Source organism: Gadus morhua, chromosome 2, assembly GCF_902167405.1.
Source record: "Gadus morhua chromosome 2, gadMor3.0, whole genome shotgun sequence".
NCBI lineage: Eukaryota > Metazoa > Chordata > Actinopteri > Gadiformes > Gadidae > Gadus > Gadus morhua.
The window spans coordinates 23,054,234-23,074,257 of NC_044049.1; the positions used below are offsets into that span (position 1 = coordinate 23,054,234).

The 20,024-nt window shown below is 46.5% G+C and overlaps 2 protein-coding genes and 1 non-coding gene across 3 annotated transcripts; 1 reads left to right on the forward strand and 2 right to left on the reverse strand.

The window, feature by feature from the left end:
- Nucleotides 1–1,898: 1,898 nt before the first annotated feature.
- On the reverse strand, nt 1,899–6,568 carry LOC115557130 (TOG array regulator of axonemal microtubules protein 1-like). The gene is made up of 12 exons (XM_030374730.1): nt 6,560–6,568; nt 6,127–6,511; nt 5,670–5,796; nt 5,418–5,523; nt 4,390–4,625; nt 3,845–4,039; nt 3,658–3,784; nt 3,399–3,571; nt 2,930–3,113; nt 2,583–2,802; nt 2,402–2,488; nt 1,899–2,131 (listed from the first exon to the last, which is right to left on the reverse strand). Exons 1-12 carry the CDS (start codon nt 6,566–6,568, stop codon nt 1,905–1,907), a joined length of 2,076 nt encoding a protein of 691 aa, XP_030230590.1. The 3' UTR covers nt 1,899–1,904.
- LOC115538845 (proline-rich protein 36) lies at nt 6,461–11,304 on the reverse strand. The gene is made up of 5 exons (XM_030350101.1): nt 10,862–11,304; nt 10,064–10,459; nt 7,548–7,673; nt 7,061–7,438; nt 6,461–6,775 (listed from the first exon to the last, which is right to left on the reverse strand). Exons 1-5 carry the CDS (start codon nt 11,274–11,276, stop codon nt 6,615–6,617), a joined length of 1,476 nt encoding a protein of 491 aa, XP_030205961.1. The 5' UTR covers nt 11,277–11,304; the 3' UTR covers nt 6,461–6,614.
- A 3,160-nt stretch (nt 11,305–14,464) lies between these two features.
- LOC115539457 (small nucleolar RNA U3) lies at nt 14,465–14,680 on the forward strand. Its single transcript, XR_003975915.1, has one exon. It is a non-coding gene; the product is annotated as a small nucleolar RNA U3 (small nucleolar RNA).
- Nucleotides 14,681–20,024: the final 5,344 nt, after the last annotated feature.

Below are 20,024 nucleotides of genomic sequence, written 5' to 3' on the forward strand. Positions count from 1 at the left end.
TGAGTGACATGCCGTAACAGCCAATCAGTGTTACTTAAATGGAGGAGAAGATAATAATTGCAGTCTCCGCATACCCGGTGATCTTCAACACCACCGTGGCCAGTTATAAGTGTCCAATGCATATATATTTAAGCAATAGATCACGCCAGGCTGTGGTATGTGCTCATTATACCACTTTACGACGCGCAGCGGAGGGCAGGCGACCCCCTTCACAGTGGTATAATGAGCACATGCCACTGACTGAATTGATCTATTGCTTTTATACAACGGTTACTATTATGGCGAAACGAAAGTCATAGACACACTACATTTAAAAAGAAACCAAGAAAGTCAAAATAGCCGTTTAATTAAAGAATACAAAAAAGTAGTCCCTCCTGGCTGCCGCTATGCATCGATGGTCGCTATGCAACACACTTTAGCGTCCCTCCGAGAGAAGGCTCCGATAGAGCGGTTCGCCGGCAATTTAACCTATGGAGCAGTTCACTCGCCGTGTGCCTAAGCTTTCGTTAGTCTCTCCATCGCCTTGCTCACTCCCGGAGTAACAACATTTACACGCTCTCCATCATCCAACATATGTTTTACTTTGTAAATGTTTCTACTTCCAGGCGCGGATTGATATGCAAACTTTCACAAAATGATCGGGCGTCATAGCAGTCATGTATACGCTCATTATACAACAGTTGTATAAATATAAGTATAAATGTCCAACCGAGAGATCCTAGCACCGATCCTAGCTAGCAGGTCATCAAACTGTGCTGGAGTCAGCCTCAAATAGCGCTGGAAGCGTTCGCCATCCAGACGGAGCTCCTGCAGAAGACGGTGAAATTCACCAAGCTCTGTACGGCTCCGAATGGTCTCATGAACCCATAAACGACGGGCATTCCGACGTCTCTCCCTCTTCCACAACAGGTAAAGACATGCAATGCTCGTAATGTCGGCCATGGTTGTGAATGAATTCAGAAGCACCGCGGGAAAAACTTGCCGCGCATCAAAACTGCGACGCAGCAAAACTTTTGCGGCGCAGCAAAAACCTTTGACTCGCCGCAGAACCTTTGCCACGCTTCAAAACTTTTGACGCGCCGCAAAACTTGATTTGCGGCGCCGCAAAACTTCGGCGGCAACACGTTCGGGCAGCAAATTAATCTTTTGGTGTGAACGCAGGGTTAGAAGTCAACAACATCATTTATTGTAGCAATTGAAAATTCAAAAAATACATGCACAGCCGAAATTGCAGTACCTTAAACAGCTGAATTCTCGCAGCCATCATCCTCCGACTCTGTAGACCGTGGCACTGGCACACTACTAGCCGCAAGTGCCGCAGGTAGGAAGAACGATTAAATTGCTCGCTTGCTCATTGTTCGAATGGAAGGTTGAGATCGTTCTCCTTCTCACAGACCCGTGGCGGTTTCCCGCGCTCGATAATCTCTATGACCCTCCCCCTCCACACATTAGCCACTTAGTGGCCATTCCCTATCTTTCTCAAACTCTTTTGCCTGCTACAGATTTCGGATTCATTGACGCGCCCCTTCCACGTTTAACGTGTAAAAATAAAGAAGAAAAAAAGGGGCAAATGCGCGACTGAATCTTTGCTGACGCGCATGCACGACCAGCAAAAATTTAGTCGCGCATTCTCAAATTCTGGTCGCAAAACGTGACCAATTGGTCGCAGTCTGGAGCCCTGCCTAACTGCTCCCGACGACCTGGCTATCACCTTGCATGGTTGACTCTGCCGTCGGTGTGTCAATGTGTGTATTAACCGATGTAAGTCGCTTTGGATAAAAGCGTCTGCTAAATGCCCTAATTGTAATTGTAAATTGTACCTGTTAAAGTGCAACACAAGCTACCTGTAAAAGTGCAAAGAGAGCAGTGAGTCTTCTCGTTCCTGTCCTTACGTCATTTTTTATTCAGGACATGGTTCTCAGCAGCTGGTTGAGGTCCCTGCCGACGCTCGGGGGCTGGGAGGCGGCGCTCTGCCGCAGGCCGGGCCCCATCTGATGGTGGAGGGCTCGGCACAGGCTGGTAGTCGCCCGGTGCACACTGCCGCTGGACGGGCCCAGCAGGCCCCACAGCAGGGGCAGCGCCTTCTGCTCCACCATCTGGGGCCGGCGGGGGTACAGCTCCATCACCAGCTCTGGGGGGGGGGAGGAGGAGACGGAGGGAAAGGGGGAGGGGAGGAGACAGGAAGAGAAGGAGGTGGAAACCAAGGAAGAGACAAAATAATGGGAGACAGGAGGAGACAGAGGAGAGGAGGAGACAGAGGAATAGGAAGAGACGGAGGATATGAAGGCGGCAGAGCAGAGCGGATCAGATGCCGCTTGATTGGCCACACAATGGTAGACGTATGTTTGGTGCTGATCATTGCAAAGAACAAAACAAACAAACATTTTAGCCATTAACAAACCTGCAACCTTCTCGATCAGGTCCACCTTTGCTTGGCCGCTAAGAACCCGTGCCTTGAAGCAGAACGGCTCAAGGAGGAGGCTGTTGTCTGGAGAGGGGCAAGGGACGAACACATGAGTAACAAGGACAACACCGTGGTCAGACCGGACCGTGTTCTGGACAGCTCCCCACCGGGCCCTCACCGAGGTTCAGCACCAGCTCGCAGAGGGCCCCTGTGGCGGCCGAGTACACAGCGCGGTTCTTGGAGTTGAGGTGGTTGTCCACGATGGCGGGCACCAGGTGGTTGAGCACCCCGGACAGGTTGTCCTTCAGCAGGCGCACCATCCCCTGCAGGGCCTCCAGGGCGTAAAGGTTCACCTTACGGTTGGACTCCAGCAGGCGGTCTCTGAAGAGGTCAAACACCTGGGGGAGCGGGGAGAAACGGGGAACAGGTGAACAAAAAGGGGACAGGAGGGAGTCCCACCAGGAAAGGGGATAAGGGCGAGTGTGAGGTAGTGGGCGTTTACGAGCGGTGGGGGGTTTTACGGACCGGGAACAGGCTGCGGATGACCATGCTGGGGTTGTGCTGGCAGTCGGCCACCAGCTGGTCGAGGCCTTTGATGCGCTCCCTGAAGTCCTTGGACTCCAGCAGAACGGTGAGCTGCCTGATGTACTCAAACTTGTCTTCGATGATGGGCCCCTGAGGTTTGGAGCTGTACTTGCAGTTGGGCTCCCTGGAGGGTACCACAAAATATAATGTCATGAAACTGCATACATACTTACTACATATATATGTATGATCTTGGAAATAAGATAAAAGATATTCTTAAAGTTTGCTTCAAGTTGAGAAAACGAACAAATGCATAAGTAAATATAGGAGAGACATTGCAAACAAAAGCCATCATGTGTGCTCTGGAACACGACCCCGAGAGAGGAGCTGACCTCATAGCATAAGTAAGGCTTTTACTTTCACCAACATATTTCCAAGGTGGCTGTCATGCGTCTGGGAGGAGTCTCACCTGGGGGTGGTGGTGGCGGTGTTGGTGGGGGTGGCAGTGGTGGTGGTGGGGCTGGGGGCTATGGTCGGTTTGGGGAGCTTCCTTTGGAGCGTCGAGGCCCTGGCGGTGCCACTGCCGGGAAGCGAGGCTGGGGTCTGGGGCGTCTCACCCAGACCCTGACCCTGACCCTGACCCTGACATAACAAATACAACAACAACAACGTTCACCAGACCCGTCACCAAGCGGTAGGGTGGGGCGAGAGGGCGGGGCCTTCCGCACCTTTGCCTTGAGTCCACTGACCGCCTTGCGGGCGGCGGAAAGGTCCTTGGTGGGGATGTTCTTCTCCAGCAGGCTATCAAAGTCCCGGTGGGAGGACAGGAACACCAACATCCGGCGGCCAAAGGACCTGAAGGGGGAGGAGTGAGACCGGCACGTCACCGAGCCGTTGGACACACGCCAAAGCCTTCAGCCAACACAGGAAGCCACCGGGGGCTCTACGTGCCTGGGTTCCGGGGAGGAGTCCAGGGCCAGCTTGACCACGGCCGGGAGGATTCTGTCCGTCACATCCTTCCCTCCGGACAGCAGGCGGGCCACGCCCACCCTCTCCAGCAGGTCGGCCAGGTGCTGGGCGGCGCACTTCCTCACCGCCGCGCTCAGGTGGCTGCAGACGCACACAGGCTCAACATGAAGGACGCACACAAAGAGACACAAACCACAGAAGTACACAACGGACGGAGATAAGGAAACATCTGCTAGACCTCTGGAGTATCCTACCTACCAGTCCAAAGCAGATTAAGGATGTTAGAAACGTTTCCTTTGACACTCAAGTCCTGTTTAAATGTCTATTTTTTCTGTTGTGCGTTTGCATCTGCCGCTGATTCTTTGTACTTTATATAAATCACAGATTTGATCTTGCAATACCGTTACTGTGGTAGATATACTAGAAAACATAACAAGGCGCAATACAGTTTGTTTGTGTCTGCGTTGTGCGTGTGCGTGCAGCCCCCTGACCTCAAACCCCCGTCCAGGAAGGCGTTGATGCAGCGTGCCGGCGTGCAGTGCCGCACCATGTGGCCCAGCGCTGCGTCCACTTCCTCCCGGATGAAGGCGTTGCTCTCGGCCGCCTTGTGCAGCAGCGCCCTGGCCGTGGTGTCCACCTCCTTGTCCATAGCCCGCTGCAGGTGGCAGTACAGGACGCCCAGCGTGCACACGGCTACGCGGGACACGCCCGAACGCAGGTTCTTCACCTGAAAACCAAACACACACGTGGTAGACACCACTCACTCTGTAAAGGTTCTTTGAGTGTCTTGGAAAGCGCTATATGAAGGAAATGCAGGCGTTACATTATAATATGTTTCACACTCTTCGCTTCATTCAAGGCTGTGTTTTGCTGACATTGTTCATGACGAATCAACCACTCGTTCTATGGTGTAGAATTGTTGGGTAAAGTTTTACACACAGCGAGGTATATAGACTAAGCCAGGGGTGCCCAACCTTTTTTCGACCCAAGATCTACTTTTCAAGTAGCCAACCTCCCGAGATCTACCAGTCAAACCTACCTTTAAGCGGGGGGGGGGGGGGGTGGTTTGTATCGTGGACCTACGGACTTCAGTGGGGGTTTCATTCCGTCAATATTATCTTCCTCCCACTCAGGGTGAAAAGGTCTTAACTCGTTTCCCCTCAGCCATGCCAACGTTTAGGACTGCGTAACTACTGTTGACGGCTTTCAACTACTGTTGACAGCGCATGCGCTACCGCCCGTATATGTCCCGCGCAATTTATTTATTTTTTACTTTTTTTTTCAGCTTGGGATCTATCGGCGGTCTACTGGTAGACCGCGATCGACTGGTTGGGCACCCCTGGACTAAGCTGTAGACAGGAGGATTGAGTTTGTTTTAAGCTTGCAGACAGTGACGGACTGTCCACACCCAGCCGCCCGCCCACTCACACGCCCACCCACAGTGACAGACGCTGGTCTCCATGTTACGTGGTAGAGAGAGAGAGAGCACCAGGGAGCAGGCCCAGAGAGGGGGAGCTACCTCTTGCACGAGGGCGAGGCAGACGTCGCGGAGCCTGGGGAGCAGCGTGTCCACGTGGTTCTGGGCCAGACTGCGCAGCACCGTGAGCCCTTCCATCTTCTCCTGCCTGCGTTCAGAACCACAGCAGGTCAGTCAGATGAAACAAAAGTTTGGATTGCTTCGACTAATTGTGTGTGTGTGTGTGTGTGTGTGTGGGGGAAAATTCTGAGTGTCTGCGGTGTGTGTGTGTGTGTGTGTGTGTGTGTGTCTCACCAGTTCTCTGAGCTGATGAGAGTGAGGCTCTGTGTCATGGCCAGCTCAGGTTTGGGGAAGGGGTGGGGCCCGGGGGGCTCTGGTGGGTCTCGCTGGGGGCCGCTGAGGGAGCCCTGGGACGGCTCATCTGCACACACACACGTTTGAAAAATAAACGCCGGTCTCAATTAGACGCCGGCGCCTTGCCATGGTCGCGTGACAACATCACAGACATAGTTCCGAGCATTACCAACTTTCGCCAATAGATGGCATCAGTTCACCAAAAGGAAAATCCAAAGGAATCAAAGGCCTGTTCCATATGGACGCCTGTCCCCAACACAAGCCGCTTGAGTTCAGGGATTGAAACAAATGAAAGCCCGGGCTAATCATTAAAGTTTTGTGGCATGCAGGCTCAATCCTATAAAAAAAGAAGAGTTACTTTGGATTGATTTATTTGTGTAAGAGATGCCATTCTTACCTCTGCTATCCAACAGCTTCTCCTCCAGCTCGGGCTCAGCGGTCAGCCTCTGGTTGGGGAAACAGCGGCCCCCGTTCTTCTGCCGCTTCCCAGAGGGCCCGGCCTCTTCCCCTGCCTGGTGGGGGGACGGGCCCCGGAGCTTCTCCCGGGGGATCCTGCCGTTCCTCAGACGCTCCTGCACAGGGGGAAACGGGCTGAACGCGCACTTACCTCTGCCCGCCACGCCTTCAGGAACCTCAGAGGCCGGCGGGCTGCCTGGGGCCTGGGACCTCTGGCCGTTGGCGGACTGGGAGCACTCCCTCCCAGGGAGGTCCGCCTCGGCGCCTCCGAGCGCCCGGCGGCGGGCGGAGGCAGTGGCGTTCCGGGAAGAGGGGGCGGAGCTCAGCTGGGCGTCCCGCAGATCCACTGTGAAGGACACTGTTTAAAAGTACACGTTAAGCATACTTTAAAGCAACAAATATACTTGGAATAACTTTTGTATGCTTCAATTATATTTGTACTACAATAAAGTGTACTACTTGTTCACCTGGGGGTCTATGTGGGGGCTTGGCCTCAGTAGGGCGGAGGACGATCCTCTCGTTGGCGCCAGCGGCTGGGGCAGCCAACCGGGGCAGCCTAGTCCCACGAGGGTGGTCAGGGTCAGCCACTTCTAATGAGGGGAAATTAAGTACACTTTAATAAAACATTTTAATAGTGTTTTACACAGGACTTGGAAATAAGTGTACTTTACACAAGTACACAATGACCACGCATTTGCAATTTTTCTAAGGCAATCTAATACAATTTGAGATTAACTTTCTGCAAGTATACTAAAATACACTTCTACTTTGCTATTCAGTATACTTTTTCCAAGTACCGGTACACATACGTACAATTTACAATACACTTACAATAAAGTACACTTGCAATACACTAAAGTATATGACTTCTTCACCTGGGGGGGTTTGGCCCGGGGAAGTCTCCTGGCTCGAGGCGGCACCCAGAGCCCGTGCACAGAGGGACACGCTGTCGGAGTGGGCCGCCTGGATCCAGGCTTCCTGGCCGTCAGCCTCCTCAGCCACAGCCAACCGGGGCAGCCTAGACCCACGAGGGTAGCGGGGGTTAAGGCCCGGGGGCTTGGCCTCAGTAGGGGGGCGGAGGACGATCCTGCCTGGGGCCTGGGACCTCTGGCCGTTGGCAGTCTGGGAGCGCTCCGTCCCAGAGAGGTCCGCCTCGGCGCCTCCGAGTGCCCGGCGGCGGGCAGAGGCAGCGGCGTTCCGGGACGAGGGGGCGGAGCTCAGCGGGGCGTCCCGCAGATCCACTGTGAAGGACACTGTTTAAAAGTACACGTTAAGCATACTTTAAAGCAACAAATATACTTGGAATAACTTTTGCATACTTCAATTATATTTGTACTACAATAAAGTGTACTACTTGTTCACCTGGGGGTCTATGTGGGGGCTTGGCCTCAGTAGGGGGGCGGAGGACGATCCTCTCGTTGGCGCCAGCGGCTGGGGCAGCCAACCGGGGCAGCCTAGCCCCACGAGGGTGGTCAGGGTCAGCCACTTCTAATGAGGGGAAATTAAGTACACTTTAATAAAACATTTGGACTTGAAAATAAGTGTACTTTACACAAGTACACAATGACCACGTATTTGCAATTTTTCTAAGGCACTCTGATACAATTTGAGATTAACTTTCTGCAAGTATACTAAAATACACTTCTACTTTGCTATTTAGTATACTTTTTCTAAGTACACATACGTACAATTTACAATACACTTACAATAAAGTACACTTTTTATTTACAATGCAATACCACTTCAAGTATTTCAGAATTAATGTACTTTTTTTTCAGTACATTAAAGTGGAACTTAATGGCATTTATTGTGAAGTACACTTTTGAAAAGTACATACGTTAAACATACTTTAATTTAAGCACAATAAGTAAAAGTTCACTTGTAATAACTTTTCTATACTTTAATTATATTTGCAATACACAGGGGTTTTCAAAGTGTGAGAGAGTGAGCCCCCCCTCAGATAAAAAAATTCAGCTGAGCCCCCCCCCAAAAAAAAAGTTCTAAATACCTGTGTTTTGAAAGCTATCTTAATTATTTTACACATTTTAAACATCTCTGATCATAATTTTAAAACATTTGTAACATATTTTTGAAACATTTGAAACATATTTATTGTTTTTTTAGACGATTTATGATGACTATATGCTCTGTAAGGTAACCTTGGGTGTCTTGAAAGGCGCCTCTAAATTAAATGTATTATGATTATTATTATTATATTTTTCTAAAAATATTTTTTTAAACATTTAAACATATTTCTGAAACATTACAACACATTTCTTTACACAATTTAACAACTTTATCTAAGCATGGTTTAGCTTAACCTTTTTTAAATACACTTGAACATCTTAATCTGTGTAAACTGTAGGGCTGTCAAAATTGCTCAAAAATGACATTCGAATGTTCGTTTGGAAAAAAATCACGAATTCGAACTATTCGAATATCTGGTTGCCTATTTTACGCAGTTGCCGTCAATATGTCAATAATGCGACAAAACCATGGTTCAAATTAGCGGGATATATATATATCCTATACACAGCCCAGTAACGTGGAGGCCTAATCATGAAAAGCCACAACTTTGTATCGCTTGCATTTCACCACCACACCTGCAAGCGCGCAAACTATAGTAATCTGAAGAAGACGCCCGCTTCTGAATGTTACAAAGTATGCTAGTGGTAACGTTCCTTGCTTTGCTTACCAAGTTACCATTTATCGAGAAGGCCTATTAAAATCGATAAAGAAAAATATGCATGTCGCCTACGTCTTCCACCATGCCAGCGAAAGGGCCAGCACTACGCACCGTTCGGATTCATGAAAAAAAAGCTGTCTCGGACTTTGCAGAGAACATTGCGTTATAGCAGCTTTCACCAGCCAGACTACTAGCTCCCTGAGCTCTACTTCGGATGCTTATTGAATGGCATAGCCGAGCTGGAATACCTATATCCAAGTACGGAAACCCCGAGGGGATAAAATACATTCGCTCTTCACAATACTAGTCTGTTACACTTGTACCGCGGGAGTGTTTTTTCACATTTGAATATTATGAGGGACATCGCGAACAGACAGAGGCTCATTCACAAAGCAGATAGAGGCGCTTGTACCGCGGGAGTGTTTTTTCACATTCTAATATTAATTTTCACGTTCGAATTCGCGTTTTTGGATACATTTCGAACGAATATTCGAACTTCGAATATTCGTTGACAGCCCTAGTAAACTGCCAGTTTACAGATTCATTCAGGGTCCCCGACTCTAAATTTTCTGAGTCGAATCAGATCTGCCTTTTCAGTCCAGAGATTCGACTATTCGGCGGGGTTTGTTTACCGGCGTTGCTATGGTGACCTAAATTATTATAAGCAACTGAAAACGATGCCGGTTTGAAACTAAAACTGTGATTCTGAAAAAGCATAAATGCTATCAAAATTCCGTTTAGATAGTATTGAAGATACAAGTGTGTCGATTTGTTTAATGGTTTGAACGATGGTAAACGGTTGAAAAATGAATGAGAGTTACGATGTCTAGAAGTAGGTGTATCAGAATGGGCTGACGTCTTCAATGAAAACAGCTGAAAACGAAGCGGTATGAAACTAAAACTGTGATTCTGAAGAAATGTTAGATGATATCGAAATTCTGTTTGGATATTAATGAAGATATAAGTGTGTAGATGTGTTAAATGGTTTGCACGAAGATAAACGGTTGAAAATTGATTTAGTTATGTTACTTCTACAGTTGAAGTACGATTGATGATTTGGATCATAGACTTCCAAGGGTTTTTTCGGGTTTATTATTCACGGGGCGCCCCCCCTGAAGAACTCTGGCGCCCCCCAGGGGGGGCGCGCCCCACAGTTTGAAAACCACTGCACTAAAGTATACAACTTCTTCACCTGGGGGGGTTTGGCCCGGGGAAGTCTCCTGGCTCGAGGCGGCACCCAGAGCCCGTGCACGGGGGGACACGGTGTCGGAGTGGGCCGCCGTGATCCAGGCTTCCTGGCCATCAGCCTCCTCAGCCACAGCCAACCGGGGCAGCCTAGCCCCACGAGGGTAGCGGGGGTTAAGGCCCGGGGGCTTGGCCTCAGTAGGGGGGCGGAGGACGATCCTCTCGTTGGCGCCACCAGCTGGGGCAGCCAACCGGGGCAGCCTAGACCCACGAGGGTAGCGGGGGTTAAGGCCCGGGGGCTTGGCCTCAGTAGGGGGGCGGAGGACGATCCTGTCGCTGGCGCCAGCGGCTGGGGCAGCCAACCGGGGCAGCCTAGACCCACGATGGTGGTCAGGGTCAGCCACTGCTAATGAAGTGAATTTTAGTACACTTTAATAAAACATTTTAGTAGTGTAGTACACAGGACTTGAAAATAAGTGTACTTTACATAAGTACACTAAAATACCACTTATTTATAACTTTGTATAATCTTTATAAGTACACTCTAAGTACAGCTTGAGATGTAGTTTACTTAAATACACTTCTACTTTACAGTACATTTACAATAAAGTACACTTTTAAAGTACAATGCAATACCACTTAAGTATTTTAGAATTGGTGTACTTATTTTTCAGTACATTAAAGTTTAACTTGAAAAGTACATACGTTAAACATACTTTAAATTAAGCACAAAAGGTAAAAGTATACTTGTCATAACTTTTGTATGCTTATATTTGCAATACACTAAAGTATATGACTTCTTCACCTGGGGGGGTTCGGCCCGGGGAAGTCTCCTGGCTCGAGGCGGCACCCAGAGCCCGTGCACGGGGGGACACGGTGTCGGAGTGGGCCGCCTGGATCCAGGCTTCCTGGCCGTCAGCCACCTCAGCCACAGCCAACCGGGGCAGCCTAGCCCCACGAGGGTAGCGGGGGTTAAGGCCCGGGGGCTTGGCCTCAGTCGGGGGGCGGAGGACGACCCTCTCGTTGCTGCCACCAGCTGGGGCAGCCAACCAGGGCAGCCTAGCCCCACGAGGGTAGCGGGGGTTAAGGCCCGGGGGCTTGGCCTCAGTAGGGGGGGCGGGGACGAGCCTGGTCACCTCGGTGTAGTACTCCCTGTCCGCCATCATGATGGAAGCAGGGGTCAGTTGAGCCCACAAAGAAAATAATGTCTTCCTGTCCATCGTCGCTGTTCGATAATCTCTCTGAGTCTCTGTAATGAAACATATTCAATTTATTATTTAATTAATGGAGTCTTTACCACATACATAGATTGGACCACTGCTTGGGTCTGAAGCATACTCATGCAATTTTGATTTCTGGTACAAGAAATTAAGTGTGTGAGTGATGTCGAAAATGTGTGAAAAGAGAATAGAACGGCATGAGTTGTATGCTCCTATCACGGTGTCTCGTTAGGTTTACAACAACATTACTTGCATTGGAAGTCGATAAAGCCACTAATTCGGTAAAAGTCACGGTTCATCACTGAAACGTTGAACCAACCACGAGTGTGAGTGTAGCGCATAACGAACCATGTAATAACATAAACGTCACTAGCCACTAGCTAGTAAGAGAGTGAGCTAATGCAGTCGTTAAAACACCTCCAGCAGCAGCATTGCTTCAGATATGACCCTCATTAAGTGCGATGGCGTGAATACATGCAGCAAGAACGTTCCACAAATGTACCGATCTGTATATTCATGCGGTATTACGGTTATGGTTTACGACTTTACGGTTATGGTGACAAAAGGTTACGACGATAAATCGATCGGTGTTTTCCCCGTGAAAAAACATTTACAATAACATACATAATTGTTAGCGTTATCGATTAGTTAGATGACTTTCTAAAATGACATTGAACTTTTCGAAGAGGGGGCAAGGGCCCTGTGGTGTTCGTTGGAGAGCGAGGTGAGAGAGGCCGTGGCGGGCCCGAGGTCCACGACGCCCCGAGCACGGCTTAACCTTATTTCAATCGAGCAATATGTGGTAGGCTAGATTTATCTTTTACACTTCGATAAATATATAATTGATATGTAATAATGTGCCAGGGACGGATTTATAATAGCATTGACATAAAATGGGACTACTTATTACTTAGAGCTATAGTTCATGACTTACCTCTACTTGGCGTCGAAGGGCGAATGAAAACTTTAGAACTTGAGCAGGTACTTGATTGACGCGAGACATTATGACGAGTCCAGCTTCCCGAACCTATCATTGTGACCTCACAGTAATTTGTGTGTGTTTTAATAGAAAACCAGCCTACAGGATACCCCAGATCTTTGAAACAAAAATATCACAAAACACTAATGCTTTGCATTATTGCGTATGCATGCTACTGATACAGAAAATTGCACCAGGTGTGATGTGACCGTGTGAGGATTAAACCAACCTGAGTTGGACATCAGTGAATCACACATATGAATGCATGCGTTCATATGCATGTGCATATGAACATTGCAAAGTATAATATTCAACATTTCCTCATTCAATCATCATAAAATATCTGATTGCCTAAACGACTACGCTACTACGCATTTCAAGGTTATGGTTTGGCAGCAGGTGGCAGCATAGGACCTGAAACCAAACATTTCAAACCCGCAAGAAAGACACCCTCATATCAATTTGGGGGCCCGATTTGCCAATCACAGGCCAAAGCTGGGTTTACTTTAGTGCTCAAAAGTTTGAAACATGGCCGGTTAGCTTTTTCCTTTCGGCTCTGTATTCATTTTCCATGCTGAGAACGACACAATATTCAGTTTGCAATTTATTATTTTTTTGGGTGATTTAAGTCACTAGTCAAAGACAGATGCTTATGTCCAATGGCCTATTGTTGGCTAGGTCTGTTGGTTTACGGCCTGATAACAGATGCTCATTGAATCAGGGTCAAGGACAAAATAACATATTCAAACACCACATCCTTCAAATGAATCATCTAGCCCTACTTTTGGCATTCTTTCTATAATTGTAGGTTGTACTTGGTGATCATGTATTAGCCCTACATTGTAGGGCTAATACATGATCACCAGCCTACAACCTACAATTATAGAAATTATAATTGTTGCGTTTTCTCCCGGAGGCCAAGGGAAGCCAGGCTTCCCTGTTTATTAGACATCCAATAAAAACATTTATATTAACATTTCCGGTTATTCTTTGGTGCCGTGTTGCTGTCATTTCTTACACATGCTCTCGTCTCATTGAGCATTTCGAAATGCGCCCCTCTAAATGTTAAATACTGAATACGAGGTAGTGTTGGCTCGTTCGTTCGAGAACAGGTTCGATTGAACGAGTCTTTAGAACGAACAAACCAAACCGGTTCGTCTCTCTCGTTCGTTCGGTCGTCTCGTTCACCATTCGATTCACCGGAAACTCGACTGAACGAACGAATGAATTTCCGGTAGCACTAACTCCACTGAGTCTGACTGACTCAGATGAGAAACGTGCAATGGCGTGCATTCCATGATGCAGACTCAGTGGAGTTTGTGCTACCGGAAACTCGACTGAACGAACGAACGAACGAACGATTCGCGAACGACTCCTCGTGGCGAACTGAATCACGAGAACTGGGTCACGGAAACAAATCATTAAATCCACCATTAGGTAAAACACGACATTGCACACTGTATGTCCGTCGTTGGCAATTTGTTACGCCGTTAGCATGTTTATTTTAATTAGTAAATATTGTGTATGCAATCAAAAATACTGATGCAGTGTAGGCTCTTGTAAACCGTTTGAAGTTACCTGCATTGCTGGTGTAACTGCTCAGGTGTATATAATATATAAAATAATGTTTCAATTTTGATGTGATACCAGTGATGGCCGTATCAAGTAGTATAAATTGTGTATGTGCATTGTGCAGGTTATCATATTGTAGACAGTATCAAGTCATTTGCACACGCTGAATCTGGAATATCTTTACAATAACGGCACAATATAGCAGTAGACTATGCACATGAATTTCCTGTGTTTAATATTTGGTAGGATTTTGAATAACATAAATAAACAGAGAGGTCGGATATGAGTTGAACTAAAGCAGTGGGGATTGAGGTGAATTCCGAAAGGCGGGGTGGTACTTTCGTCAACGGACCCCCGTGTCTCGCAAAGAGATGTGGGGACTATTTATCTCTATATCTCTTTATCATATCACTCCGTTAACGTAGTTGTGCGTGGTACCCGTATTGGCCCTTATGATCACTAGTTTTGAACGTCACTCTATACCAATGTTTGAGTTCAGTTTCAATGAACTACGATTTGTATCAGTGCCATCTGTTATTTTTACATGAGCTGAAATATTGTGAAAGCTCTACCTCACAACCACCAGTGAGAAGGACTACCCCATGAATTGGTGCCCGTCCGCGCCCGTTGCAGCTCTAAGATCATACTTTCAGGGATCATTTCTATAGTCTTTGACTTGAGAAATATCGTACGAAAGTCATCGGTTACTCTAACCACGATGAAGAGAACCGATGTTCCTTTTTGAGCGCCAAGCGGGCAGTGAGTGATGATGCATTTCATCCGCTCCTTGCCATTGATGACCGTTCCATGCTCTCTAGTGGAGCCTGGAGGTAGGGATCATGATCAGAGTAGTTAGATGTAGGCTACATATTGTACAAAATAAAAATTTGTTATTATTCTGAGTCGTTGGCAATTTGTTACGTTAGTATGTTTATTTTACTTAGTAAATATTGTGTAGGCAATCAAAAATACTGATGTAGTGTAGGCTCTTGTAAATTGTTGAAGTTACCTGCATTGCTGGTGTAATTGCCCAATATAGCAGTAGCCTATGCACATGAATTTCCTGTGTTTAATACTTGGTAGGATTTTGAATAACATAAATAAACAGAGAGGCCGGATGTGAGTTGAACTAAAGCAGTTGGGATTGAGTTGAATTCCGACCTTACCTGCATTGCTGGTGTAATTGCTCAGGTGTATATAATATATAAAATAATGTTTCCCATTTGATGTGATGCGATTGATGGCCATATCAAGTAGGCAGTATTAAGTAATATTGCACATTGTATTTTTCAGATGTTCTCTGTTAATGCCATCAGTCGCACTGTTGCAGGGAAGAAGCTATTGAAGAATCTTGTTGTGTGTGTGATGACACTGTCCGCTCTACTGTGTCTGAGTCTGTATTTACAATGTTAGTCATTGAGTAGAGGGTGAGCTGGGTGGAGGGAGTCTCTGATGATTCTCACTGCCCTTTTCCGACAGCGCTGACTGTAAATAAAGTCCATGGAGGGAAGTGTGGTCCCAGTAATCCTTTCGGCCGTCTTTATGACCCTTTGGAGTGCCCTCCTCTCTGCCTGTGTAACGGGTTGCTTCAAACAACGGGACAGAAAGTAACGCGGTCTTTTCAAACAGAGTGGTACCGCCGAAAGACTGGCTGTGTGGCTGTGCTACGAGAAATCGCCTTTTCTACTATATAACAATTGGGTTCATATATTTGTAAATCTGACTCTGAAAAGGTCAGTGCCTCACCAGCCACGGACCTCACTACACGTCTCTGATACCTATGTATGTTGTGTCTTTATATTAAAAATAATCTTGTTTGTGTTTGCATGCGTCCGTGAGTCTGTGTGTCAACTGAAGACATCTGATAAGAGTGTCTTCACTCTGATAAGAGTGTCACCACTGTCACTTCCTGACACTGATGATATCAGATTGCAGGCTGACGACTGCTCAGAATTAAAACATGCGACGTGTTTTTTCCAGCTGATATAGCAGAGCCGACTCCTGAGAGCAGACGTATCTGAAGCTGTCAGGGAGGAACCATGGCTACCATCTCTGAACCGGACCCTGGACTCTCTGAGGAACCTGGGGACACGTCTTTGGACCGGAGGGAGACCAGGAAGAGAAGATTTGGTAGGTGCCCTTTTGAGAGGATTTAAAATAAATAATCCAGTAAAAAAAAAGTATTTTCATCTGCATACGTTTAAAATGTACTTTTAGAAAAAGTTTTAAGTAGGCCGACCTGATGAACCAGTGACCGTATAGACAGATTTATTCTCCTAAATAACGACATGTGTGTGTTTGAAACAAAATGCTCGTATTTACCTTACTTGACGTGAGATTACGCCTATGAGTTACGGACTATTGATAGGCATCTCAAGTAGTTGTGTGTTTCATGTTTTGTGTCCGTTATATACGTGGAACAGAGTGCAGAGTAACTTTAGGGAGCAGAACACAAGTTTAGTTTTTTCATGACTTATTATTAATGGTAGTGCAACGTGACATTAGATTGACAATGGTTTATTTAATCAACAATTTTGTGTTTTAATAATGGCGGCTCATTTAACTGAAGCGATATCAGGTGAACTTATGAATTTAACATAATTCTATAAAGTTTGTCATTTATATGAACATATCAAAAATTATGTCCTCATATTTTCTGCGTGGGCCGATGTGAAAGACCCTGGTGACACGCAGGCCACATGTTGTCCCCCCTCCATTACTGTGTGTGTACGTATGTGATTCTGTGTGTATTACTGTATACCTATGAGTGCGTATATGACAATAATGAGGGAATGATAACATGTATGCTAGAGATCAGTACTTGCTCTGCTTAAGTGTGTTCTAAACACGAGAGCCACAGTATCAGTCATCACTTACTGAGGTGTTCTCAGTAGAGGTCTTCAGGTGTTTCTTCAAGACGGGGAGGGATTCTGCAGACCGTAGGGAGTCTGGACTGTGAATGACAGCCACGCAGTATGAATATATCAGTGTGTACATTACTCTGTGTGCGTGTGCTTGAGTGCGTTCGTGAGTCTGTGTGCAGTAGAAGAAAAACATTTCCTTACACTGATGGTATCGGAGTGCACGCTGATACCATCAGCGACACGCTGTGTCGTTGTTTTTTCAGCTGGTAGAGCAAAGAAGAAGGCTAACTTCAGACGCCGTGGAAGCCGTCAGAGAGTAACAATGGTCACCATCTCTGAACCGGACCCTGGACTCTCTGAGGAACCTGAGGACACGTCTTTGGACCGGGAGGAGACCAGGAAGAGAAGATTTGGTAGGTGCCCCTTTATACAAGAAATATATTAAAAGAAATAATCCAGTCCAAAACAATGATCCAAAAAAGTATGATTTCCTCCAAATACATTTAAGATTTATGTTTATAAAACCTTTTTAGCCGAAGTGACCGTGTGTGTGTGTGTGTGTGTGTGTGTGTGTTTTTGTGTGTGTGTGTGTGTGTGTGTGTGTGTGTGTGTGTGTGTGTGTGTGTGTGTGTGTGTGTGTGTGTGTGTGTGTGTGTGTGTGTGTGTGTGTGTCCTACCCCTGAACAGCTCTATGGTTTCACATCACTGTCATTGTGAGCATCGGACTGCTGAGTATTCTCCTCATCTCCCTGCGCTTCAGTGAGTCTCAATCATGTCCTCCTAAATAGAATTACAATACAGCATAATCATAGCATTGATTGTATTAATAGCAATGACAATTTTAAATATTGTTTTTGTTAGATTTAGTGATAATAATAGGGTTAGCACACACTCTCCCACCTGAGCCTTATGTCCATCATAGACACTTTTTTGCAAAACGTTATTTTTCTTTAAACATTATCCACCACAGCCTCCTGAAATGTCTTGCGATATTGAAATCCCCCCTCCCCCCTGCCGACTGTATTAGTTGTTTTATTTTTCTTATGTTTTATGTGTAGGCTATGTGTGACTGCAGGCTACTGCTGCCTCTCTTGGCCAGATCACTTGAAGAGATGTTTAATCTCAATGACGCATTCTTCGGTTAACAATAAAAAAGCATCTCTCACGACAGGTAGCCAATGTACAATCTGTAATCTTGCCCTCACAACCAACGTGGGCTGTTCATGGTTTCCCTGATGTGAAAACGACAAGTGTCAAGTTCACGTTGGTGCTGCTATGCGACTTTCCTTGCTAGGCACCATGCCTATGTATCAGGTTGAATCTAGAATAATGCTCTCCTTCTTTTACTAGTTTGCTACTCTGAACGTTCTATTTGATATTGTGGAAATGGTGTGGAAAGGGTGAATGATTCAGAGCATGATGCATTTTAAATGGCATCACTTTTGGTCTTGAGTCTTTTCTTAAAACAATTGTACCTGAAAATAAACCTAGCTAAATTACAACCAATAACTTCAGTCATTGAGGGCAAAAATAGGCCCAGATTTTTTTTTTTACTTGTACAAATCAAGAGTAGGCCTGATTTGACCAATGGGCTTTGCATCCTTTCCTTCTGCCCTTGTAGTCCATTTCAAAGACATGCTGCCCACCAGCTTTCAAATTACAGTGATGCCACTGGTGGCTTTGTATCAAATTGATTCACATAACTATCCCTCCCTACTATTTTGTAGTCCACCAAAACACCCTGAAACAACTTGAGTCTCACATTCTTATGCCACCATACACCAGCAGTGCAAGCAGGCCCATGGCAACCAAGCGCGCGGTCCTTCCTCCCTCACTTTAAAAACTACCAGCCGCCACTGGTCATTACGATATTATGGACCTAATGCGTCTGGTTCTGCGACGTCCCTCCCTCTTCCACAACAGGTAAAGACATGCTACGGTGGTTATCTCGGCCGTGGTTGACAATGAATTGGCATGAAGCTCCATTGGCGGCCAAAAGATGCTTGATTCATGACGTAGAGAGGAAATTATTATGCTTGCTTCATTACGTTATAGCTGAACCTAAATGTTATACGTTGTAACATTATAGGCAAAATGTAATTATATTATGTGCTCAGAAATGTGTTACATTATCGACCGGGGTTTCCACATTATAGCTATGGGTTTAATTACAACTAGAGGTTGAGCGTGCAATGCGCGCGCTCAGCGATGATAATAATCATTATTGTGTTTGTTAGAATTTGTGTTAGGCCTACTAGTATGAATAATTGTAACAATAGCAACGATAATGATATACTGAATAACTGTAGTTATTGCTATTTTAATTAGTATTAATATTATGGACTTTGTGTTTGGTTGGCTGTGGCTCCTGTGATGCTTAGAGACCATGTCGTTCTGTTTTAGAGCTCATATCTTCTGTATTCCTCTGTCCTGTCCTAGACTCACCGTTACCCCGGAGAGAGGGGAGAGAGCACTTACTGGATGAACTCGGTGAGGGTTTTATCAAAGTTATTAAATCAATCGCGTCATCAACATTCATTTCAAAAACACCCTCTGCTTCTGTGATTCATATTGTGGTCTACTAAGGTCAGGTTTCTATCGTCGTCTATTAAGGTCATGCTTCTATGTGGTCGTAAGATAAGCAGTTCTCTGTTTGTTCAGGATGTTCTTTTACATTCAACAGATGAATTGACACTTCAGGGCTGGATGCTTCACGACAAGAGTCTCTACCTTGTTTCTACTACTAAGAAGGGCTGGAGGGCCAGTAGAGAAGACTGTCAGAAGAGAAAGGCAGACCTCGTGGTCATCAACAGCAGAGAAGAACTGGTGTGTGTGTGTGTGTGTGTGTGTGTGTGTGTGTGTGTGTGTGTGTGTGTGTGTGTGTGTGTGTGTGTGTGTGTGTGTGTGTGTGTACTTTGTGGTCATAACAGCAGATGCATTTACCTTTAGAACCAGGTTTCCAGGTTTGTCAGCAGATTGGTGGGTTCTTCCTGGATTGGACTGAGTGATCGAGAGAAAGAGGGGTCCCTCAAGTGGGTGGATGGTACCCCCATGACCTCAAGGTAAGACTGAAGACTCTATTCAGCAGCATCTCTTCTCTGAGAGTGACAGACTGACCTCCACTGTCTCCTCCTCGTGGTTCTCAGTTGGAGACACGTTAAACCACGCGATGACGGCGGAGCAAGAGACTGTGTCGTAGCAGGGGAGGACGGCTGGTCTGAAGAGCCGTGTAACAGACTGCACCACTGGATCTGTGAGAAGAGCGTAGACCTGGATCATCTGGAGGCTGAGCGGAACAAAGAGGGTCCGTAGACTTTGTTTGTGTTCATGAGT